General features: G+C 42.2%; 1 protein-coding gene across 3 annotated transcripts in view; it reads right to left on the minus strand.

Annotated features, from left to right (window-relative positions):
- MAGI1 (membrane associated guanylate kinase, WW and PDZ domain containing 1) overlaps nt 1–10,061 on the minus strand; it is a 624,267-nt gene that overhangs the window by 21,996 nt on the left and 592,210 nt on the right. For all 3 annotated transcript variants that reach the window (XM_029916404.1, XM_029916403.1, XM_029916405.1), the window contains 4 exons: nt 7,509–7,592; nt 4,621–4,712; nt 2,778–2,970; nt 14–307 (listed from right to left, as the gene is read on the minus strand). In XM_029916404.1, the coding sequence (XP_029772264.1) occupies nt 14–307; nt 2,778–2,970; nt 4,621–4,712; nt 7,509–7,592 (663 nt within the window). The remainder of the gene's footprint in view (nt 1–13; nt 308–2,777; nt 2,971–4,620; nt 4,713–7,508; nt 7,593–10,061) is intronic.

Genomic DNA, 10,061 nt, shown 5'->3' on the forward strand with positions numbered 1-10,061 from the left:
ACGGGACACTCACCGAAGGTCGTGCCGGCCTCGGGCCTGCTCACCGAGGACACGATGACGAAGCCGAAGCCCTCGTTGTCGCCGCGCCGGATCTCCACATCGTAGGGCTGCGCGGCCGCGCTGACCACGCCGCTGCCGCCGCCGCCGCCGCTGCCGATGCCGCTGGTGCTGCCGCTGCCCGAGCTCACCGTGTTCAGGGAGTTCTGGCTGCCCTGCGGGGTGCGCTTCTCCTCCGTCAGGGACGCCGGCTGGTTGCTGCTGTGGTGGGAGGAGGCCGGCGACGGCACCTCGTTCTCGGCTTTGGGGGCTGCGCGACACGAAGGCCCGGCTCAGCCACCGGGTGTGGGGCCCGCCCGCACCCCAGCGCCGCGAAGGAGGTCGCCAAGACGCAGGAGCACCTGCACCTTCCACCATCAAGGCGCCCACGTGAAAACACCCCAGGGGACGCCCCGCTCGTCTATCACTGACAGCACCCTATCAGCACCCACTCTCAGAGGTGCACGGGTGGCCCGCACCAGGGTGACCACCACTTTCGCTTCGGAGACCTTGGCACACATTCACCTTGTCACCACCCTCAAAGATCACATTTCTGCTCGCCATCCAAGCAGCTTTGCTTTTCATTTTTCCATCAGGCAGGACCCTGCACGTTGACTTGGCCATTAAGGGTGTCATATTGTGGGATTCTTGACAACACTTGTCAGAGGAATACTTAGTCTCTCTCCCTTGTTTCCAACTGTCATGGTCTACTGTGATCCCACTCCTGGGTACATTAGCCTCCCTTAGGATTCCAGTTTTATTGCTTTATCACGTGACAGGGTAAAGTACTAAATAAGCCTCGGAAATAGGTAGGGTCCACTTAGGTTTGATACTCCCAACAAAATGTGTGTTCAAGTTTTGGGTAAGACATTTATTGTCGAGGCTTCTCCCTTCATATGTTTCTTTTTATTGGGCGAAAATATCCATACCATAAAATGTATCATCTTAACCAGTTAAAGTGTATGGCTCAAGGACATTAAGCATTAAGTACACTCACAACGCTGTACAACTGTTACCATCACAATCCGTCTACAGAGGCTTTTCAGGTGCCAAAATTAAAACTCTGTACCCATTAAACACTAATTCGCAATTCTTCCCTACACCAACTCCCGGCAATGCCATGCGACCTTCTGTCTCTATGAATTTGACTGCCCTATGAATGTGAGTATAAGTGAATTCATGTGGTGTTTGTGACTGGCTTATTGTCTTAGTCTAATGTCTCTCAGAGAATTAACCTGCCTCTGACCCAAAGCTAAAAAGCCCAAATATTTAATATTTAAAATATAAATCTGAAACAAACAAAAATCACACTGCTCTACTATTTTCACTTGGGTCAGTGAAGTCAGAAAGATTTCATTGCATCCCAAAAGCCATTTCTAACGGGACAGCTACTGACTGCATGGAATACCAGTTTAAGAAATACTCGGGGGGTGCCTGGGTGGCTTAGTCGGTTGAGCGTCCGGCTTCGGCTCAGGTCATGATCTCACAGTTCGTGGGTTCGAGCCCTGCGTCGGGCTCTGTGCTGACAGCTAGCTCAGAGCCGGGAGCCTGCTTCGGATTCTGTGTCTCCCTCTTTCTCTCTGACCCTCCCCTGCTCACGCTCTCAAAATAAATAAGTGACATAAAAATAAATAAAAAACATAAAAAAGATTTTTAAAGAAATACTCTGAGGCCACAAAGGAACTCTTGGGGCATAATTCATGACTGATTAACACTGTTTTCCACGATTTCAGTAAGGTAGGACTCTCATACTGGAAACTGATCTCTTAATTCTATCATTCATTACACATCATTTAAATGAGCTATTCAGAAGATTTTTTTTAACAAGGTGCCAGTTAATTTTATTTGGCGAGTATTTGTTTCGTTAATACTAACGCTACGAAGAAATGACAGTATTTCATGTCTTATTTCTTCAGTAATTCAAGTGATAAAATGCTTCATCTGCTTTTTCTGGATTCTTGACTATTTTGAGGTGGGGGCTGCAGACAGAGATGAACCCCCAAGGAGACCCTTGGACAATGAGCTGTCTCAAAATGGCAGATTCTGATCCAGAAGTTAAACCCCGATTCACTAGTATGGCAAGGAAGGAATGCCAAAATTGGAAGGCAGTTGGAAGAAGAAGGGAATCTGTGAGGGTTTCACAGAGAAGGTTTTATTTGAGCTTGGCCAGAAAGGGTCTGTATATTTTGAGAACTCAGGTACTGTACTTGAAAGCCTGCAGGCAGGAGGAAGCAGTCAAAGATGGCCGACCACTGGTCACCTCCACAGCCTCCTGATGGGGAAAAGAGATCCTGCCTTATTACATATGCAGGCAACGACGGAGTAAAGGATCACTAACCTTTTTATGAGCTTTTCTGCCGGCACAAAACTAATTTTTGGTCTTTTAATTTGAAGCTGCAATTGTCCCGACTTTTACAATGGCCTCTTTTGTTGAGAACTGACATCAAAATGAAGAAGGTGATTAAGTTATGGTCGGCAAGGGGATGAGCTGAGGTGTATATATTCAACTAACCCTCTTCTAGAAGCTTCTGCTGAACATGCACCAACGGCACATTAAAGTACTTTTGAGTGACAGAAGTTTTGCCGGGTTTGAGAGAAGCAGACCATCTGGAAATTCTGAGCTTAATCACATTTGCAAAGATTTGCTAAAATAGATGCTTGAGGAGGCAGACACAGGAAGCAAGGCTTTGCTGTGCCTCAAGTGACAATGCACCGTCTAAAGGAAAGAATGGAAACCGTACCTGCAAACACCACTTTACGCCGCACAGTGAGATTGACGTGGCCTTGCTTGGCCGCTTGTTGCATAAGCTGGACCACAAGCTGGTGTGATTTTCCAATTACTGGTGTCCCGTCCACACAGATTAATTCATCCCCGGACCTCAGGCGGCCGTCCGTATCAGCAGCACCCAGTGGTACGATGTGACCAATATAGATCTGAGTAATTGGATGATGGATGAAACATTAACCTTTGGATTTACTATTTTACTGATGGCCTTTACTTTTTGAGAGCAATTCAATGCATTCATTCATGTCTGCATCCTTGCCATAAACATTTATTGAGCAGTCTGTGGGTACCAGGCCATGGTGAAAGTGCTATAACAATTCTTAAATGGTGGAAAAGTAAATTATTTTTTTTTAAGTTCATTTATTTATTTTTAGTAATCTCAATATCCAACATGGGGCTCAAACTCACAAGTCATGAGTCGCATGCTCTTCTGACTGAGCCATCCAGGTGTCCCAAAAGTTAACTATTTCTTGTTTGGTTCCTTCCATTTATCTGTGGTCTGGTAATGACTCATTCTTTTTTCTCTTTGCAGAAATAAATCACCTTACCCCATCATTTGCAACATTTTTTTCTCCCTTTCTGTCTACCCAAGAACCCTCCTTCCAGAAAACTCTGGAAATTTATATAAAAGTAACACTACTTTTCTTTAAAGGTCCAGCACTATGCCTAGCAATAGGGAATGCACAATAAATACTGTTCAGTGAGGAAACGAATCTAGCAGAGTCTGATTTGACCATTTCTATACCTTTTTAGCACCTGCGAGCAGAGCAGCCTTTGTCTTTAGGGTCTGGTTGTACTGACCATTCATTAAACCTTAGCTAAGGGGCGCCTGCGTGGCTCAGTCGGTTAAGCGGCCGACTTCAGCTCAGGCCAAGATCTCGTAGTCTGTGGGTTCGAGCCCCACAGCGGGCTCTGTGCTGATGGCTCAGAGCCTGGAGCCTGCTCCCAATTCTGTGTCTCCCTCTCTCTCTGCCAGCTCCCCTGCTTGCTCTCTGTCTCTCTCAAAAATAAACATTTAAAAGAAAAAAAAAAGCCCTTAAGTTAACATGTTTGTTTCCTTGCCTTCTCTAGATAATAATGCTGCAACAACCTTTACCTCGTACTGATGGTTTACAAAGAATTTTACAAAAGAGTGATTAAGAATATGGACCCTGAAGTCACAGCCATTCCATTCCTGCCACTTACTAATGCTACGATCTTGGGCAAGTGATTAACCCTTCTTTGTCTTTATTTGATAATCTGGAATATGGAGGTAAAGTCATGAATTTGATGGAGAAATCAGAGAATGTATGTCAAAAGCCATTATGACAGGATCTGACACATAGTAAGTGCTCAAGAAGTATTATTATTTATTATTATTATGAGGAAGGTAACAGTATTTATCTTTAGTTCCCTCTTCTCCTTTCAAAACAGTCCTGTGATATGATACCAAATTTATTCTAAAGACGAGGGAACGGAGGATCAGGAAGGTTAAATGTCTCCTAGCCTTTGTTCAGAGTTCTTCTTATTAGTTTTTATTAGTTGACACCTATTATTTTGTTTTTGTTTCCATTTTCCTTCATGGGGAGCTCCAGACGCTGCCGCTGCCACTTGTTATAATCACGAGTACAAACTTTTAAGAAGGGAACTCGACTCTTCCTCAAGAGGAGCGCCACCAAATCCAATGAATGAGCCATACTGTTAGAGATAAGGCAGTCCATGCTGCATGCAGCTGGGCTCAAATCTTGGTGATTTTGCTGCCAGCTGGCCCCGGTATCTTAGAAAACAGCACTGGGGGAAGAGGTAGACAAGTGACTCACGGGCTCTCCTGGTTCATTTCCACCCAGAATCCTAAATCCAAATCCAGTCTCTTTTCTCCAGAGAAAGATATCCTGTTCCTGGTAATCTGGAACTGCAGAGAAGGAAGAAAGAAGAGGGAAGTTATTTCTCGGATAAAAGGAATTGTACCTCTAAGGTGAACACAGTTAGAGGACTAATCCTGATGGTGCATGAGCAGATGACAGCTTTCCAAGACAGAGAAGGAAGCAAAATAATCTGGATGGATGAACTAACGGAGGACACTGGGCAGAAATCAATGGTGGGACTGGTCGCTGAGCCCTAAGTTTTTTCAAAGGACTAATCACTGTCTGATAATTCCTAATCAAGCCTAAGCCCTCATCCTGGACAAGGCCAGAAGTCAGGGTTGACCACTGCTCTTGGTGGTATTGCTGGAGAAATTAAGTCAATTAAAATCATCATGTGTGGGGCTACAAAGTGGGTGTCTGTGTCTGAGTCACAGTGATGCTATAACTGAAGCTTGCTCTGAGAATTTAGAGGTCCTGGTAAGTCATCTGATGTCATACCAAGCAGAGGATAAAAGAAATAGCTTGAGGTAAAGAGTTTTCACTTTTTAAAAACATCACTTCTGTCTCCCTTTATCAAGATCTGCAATCCAATAATCTGATTTGTTAGATCATTTTTGCCAAAAGTTACTCTTGAATGTCCTAATATTTCCACTTTTGCAAAGTTTGCTATATTTCAGTAGTATTACCCAAAAGTACCCAGACTTTGATATTCTCAACATGAAATAGGGACTATAAAAGTGATATGTATCAATTTTTCATATTTTCATATTTCTCACTAGAATAACTGCTTTACTCCAGAATTTGCCTATAATATTTCAAAATTTTAAGTATCAACTTATTATCCAATAACATGATATTCTACTCTTAAAACTCATTAATAGTCCAAGCTTTAAAATAAAAATCTCATTTATTAAAAGAAAAATAACTTCTGTAAGACAATGCTTACTATATGTGAAATTGTTCTCTTACCACTGTGGTCCTGAACAAAGGTAAAAATTATTTCTATTTAATTCTTTGTTAGTATTTTAATGTATACAAGTCTATTTTATGATCTTTAAATGACATATCTTTTATTTAAAAAAAAAAGTGGTTTAGTGGCAGTGAATCCTAAAGGAAACTTACAAATACTGTTCTACATACTTTCTGATTTATTTAATTAATAGGGTTTTGGGTTGAAGGAGTGCGTAGCGCTGATGGTTTAATTCTCATCTTCAATTTTGTACAGTGGGGGAGGGAAGAAGGTAGTTGTTGAGTTCAATTTGGCGAGAGGTCCCTTTTTAGTGATGCATCCACTAGTTTCCAATGTACTGTCAAAGAATACGCCAAGAGAGAAGAAACTAAATGAACAGGTAAGTAGAAGTCAGAGAAGTTTGAATCCAATATTTTTGCTTGAACTATCTTAATGCCATGGGCTTCTGTTGGTGCTTTATGCCCCGTGCTTTTTTCATTATAATTGCAGAGGTTAAGCTGCAAGCCTCTATGGAATATGCAGTTAAGCTACATCATAGGACTCCCATAAACACAATTTGAAAATGATTTTTTCTTGAGCACGCTAAGGTAACAATATTTTCTTTCTGTTCAAGTAGCTGCTGAAAGGGTATTTGCTCTAATAGCCTCATTGAAACAACAAATTAAATCAGGTTGGGTCTCTGTCTTGGGTTCACTCAAGCAGGAGGATTATTTCCAGAATAGACCACGGGTGCTTTGCAGCCGGCAACCCTGGGTTGCTGGCAGAGTCTGCCCTAAGTCTGCTGAGCCCTCTGTCAACGAGGGAAGGATCTCTGCAGAGATGTCCAGTCTACACCCATTTTTCTCAGCATCATTTAACCCAAGAACACTTGCCCAACCTCCAGTGGCACCAAATGTAGCAGATTTATGCATTTAGGTGTTAGGTAGTATGGTACGCGTGGTTGTGGCCAAAAGACTTAGGCTTATCATACAGTTTAGTCCATAGGAAAAAAAAAGCATTTGTGTCTCTCTGAGAATCAGTGGTAAGGTGGCAAATTTACTGAAAGAGCTTCCTGTTGAAAAGAAAGATGCCCAAAGACACCAAGGATGTTGAGGATGCCAACGATGAGCTGGGAAAACACAGACACAAACACGATACACCAACACAGACATGTTACGAAGAAAGTCTTTTGGCACTTTGACTTTGGCATTTTGACCACATTCCATGTACCCAAATATCTGACTTTGGTGATAAATCAGTCATGAACCATGTTACAGAAGTAGAGAATTTCTCTCTTTTGTGTTCTCTGCTGCCACTTCTCCCCAGGGGCACTGAGGTTTCTAAACCCTCCTGAAAAATGGTTTTCTCCTCTTTATTTTAGGCAGATTTTCTAAGAATTATGTTTTCAGGAGGCAGCAGGGAGGAATTATCTTTCTGATATTGATATCACCTTTTTTTTTTTTTTTTTGAGTGAGGCTGAATCAAAAAAGAACTAAGAAAACTTTGTCCAGTTTTCTTCCTTTTTAAGCCCTTACATGGGGGACAATGTTGGGAGTTACCCCCTTTGGTGATGCCAGTGACAACTCAATGAAGCAGTCAAAAGACTTCCTTTGATAGTTACAAAGAATAGAGTCACCAGGTTTGCAGGGAAACCTCCTGGTGTCCCCATTACCACAGACGCACATTTCCAGACCTGGATAAAATGTGCCCATCACTTTTTATTTCATCTTGTCTTTGGTCTATGCTTGGTCAACAGAGTGCCATACACTTCTGTTCATGGCAGTTCTCTTTCTTCCCTCCCTTCTCTGCCTTTCCCCCCAGCCCCTGAGACCAATGGCAACATCGAACAGTATGAAAAACAATGGAGAAATAGAAGTTTTCAGTGGATCCTTACTCTGACATTCTCCAAAACTCGTGGAATTGATTTCTCTTTCTCTTTCACCCTTGCTCAATCCCGATGCAGGCGAAGGTGACATAGCTGGAATATTAATTTCACAGTTTTGCAAAGCTTAATGTATGTGCTTTCTCTTAGTTCATTTAAATTTAGTTTTGATTGATACGGAACGTGCAGTTAAGCTTTCACAGTAAAGGTCATGGCTGCTATGGGTTTTAAGAGACTAGAGTTTGATTCTGTGTTTTTTTGTTTCTTTTCTTCACGGTGTTTGCTTGTCAAAAAGCTGGTATATAGTTGTTCCACAAAGCCTTTCATGGAACAAGCCTTACCATCCCAGACTCTTCACATTAAATTATACCTTCAAGTACACATTTTCGTATGACCTTGTTTTAATCATGTCACGAACTTTAGTTTTGTCTCAACCCTGATTTCCTTTTGAAAACAATTAAGTATACTTTTGTTGCTGCCACGCCACCGCATTTCTTTTAAAAAGTATCAGATTCCCAGTGGAATTCATTCTTGTACTAATACCTGTTCAGATGACTTCTAGGCAGTTCAACCACAGTAGCCTTTTATTTAGAGACACAGATCATGAGATCTGGCCAAGATCGGAACAAAACACAAATAAGAGCTGTTATAACAGCTCTTAAAAATCTGGAAATACAGCCAAGCACCTTAAACTCCCTACCGTAAAGGATCCCGCTGACCAACTCCAAATTTGCGAGCCTGTTTCTCCCGAACAGGACAGGTTTACATCGGTAAAACAGCTCTGACGTTTTTCTCCCCAAACTATTTTACGAATAGGCACTGTGGCAATTGCCAAGCTGCAGACTTCCTTTTGTAGTACACACGAGATACTAGCTGATCTTCTTGAACATTCACGAGTAAGACTGCATCTGTGTCATTCTTAAAGACATGTGAGCACCTGACATGTTACCAGAGAAAATACAAAGCAGGCCACATGGCTTTTAAAGGACTTCCATCCTTGACTTTGTTTTTAATTAAACGTGGAAGCCCTTCAAAGGGATTTATTAACACATCTGCAACTCAGAGTGATTCATTCTGACACTGGTGTTTTGACAGATGGCCCTATCAGGAATACGGTATTTTATACAGCATTGAGACCACGTGAAGGAATCTGATCAGAGATTGTGTTAATCTTTCCACCGTCCTTCAGAATAAAATGAAATAGAAGAAAAATATGTCTTCCAAATAAAAAAGATAACATGGGTCCAATGAAAGTGTTATTCCTGATTTCAACTTCCCTGTGTTTCCTGGAGAATTTTGTTTATTTTAATGTTTTTTGGGGGAGAGGCAGGGAATCACTACAACCAAGGGCTACATGCTGTATTTTTTTTTTTTCCTACGAAAGACAAGATAGAAAACAACCTAAGATAATGAGAGAAACAGATCTGGGATAAAGCAAAATACTGATTAAAAGACAAGATTAATGCAGGTTCATCTGCAGGTACTGTGACAAGAAGAAAATCCGTGACAGACCCTGGATAATGACTACTGGGGGGAGAGTCTCATCATTACTCTCATTGAGTGGCGAGGAAGAAATCCATGTGAATCTTAACATCAATTAGGTTGCTACGATCACTCAATTATGGAACCTCCAATCACCAAAAAGAAATGGATTCTCATTTATGCCGCTAGATTTTATTCCTTAGATGTTATAGAAAGTGGAGTCAAACCTGGCACCATTCCAACTATTTCAGTCTGACAGCCGCCTGAATAATTCTGATGCTTAAATAAGCAGCTGGCTCTGTGGTAAGAGTACATATTTTACTTTTTTTTTCCTGGCAAAAAGCTTTTTGGGAAATGTGATGAGACACTAGACTCTTGAGAAGTTTTGCTTCCCTCAAGCTGAACATGGCATTGGAGCTGGAGTCCTCTATAAATGGGTACGTGAGAGTCGCCATGCCCCACCAGCACTTCAGAACAGGATTTATTTCATCACCCAAAGATTCATACGTGGGAAATTCAGTCATAAATGTGTACTGTATTGAGAAAAGCAGCTGCTTGCTCAATAAAGCAATATCTCAACATCAAGTGAAGCTGGGCCATTGATTGGAGGAGCCACGTGGTTAGAGAGAAATGGGAAGAGAATGTGAAAGAATTCCTCTTTGGAAATCACTTGTTCAATGAAATCACTACAATTAGTGAGAAGACAAAGTGAGAACAGACCCCAGGCTCATATGTAGCAATGAAGGCTTACCAGGGATGTCCCAAATGGAACTCCATTTCCTCTGGCCTGGCCTCAGGGATACTCTCAGGCTCTTTCTAGACCAGGGACTAAATAAATTCCTTCTCAGATTATCTAGCTTTTGTCAGCACAGGGAACCCTTAGCCAGAACGGCTTATTTCAGGTCCCACACTGTTGTAGTAAGAAGGCAATGATATTTCTACCTTGACGAAGGAAAGAATAGACGGACCCCTGAGTGAGTTCCCAAATTTGGTAATCATCAAGACTCCAGACTTGCCTTGTGCCCCCTCACTGCTGAATTTCACCCAGGAGTGTGGTCAACTCTCCTTCTCAGACAGGGATGC

This window comes from Suricata suricatta, chromosome 12, assembly GCF_006229205.1.
Source record: "Suricata suricatta isolate VVHF042 chromosome 12, meerkat_22Aug2017_6uvM2_HiC, whole genome shotgun sequence".
In the NCBI taxonomy this organism is placed as follows: domain Eukaryota; kingdom Metazoa; phylum Chordata; class Mammalia; order Carnivora; family Herpestidae; genus Suricata; species Suricata suricatta.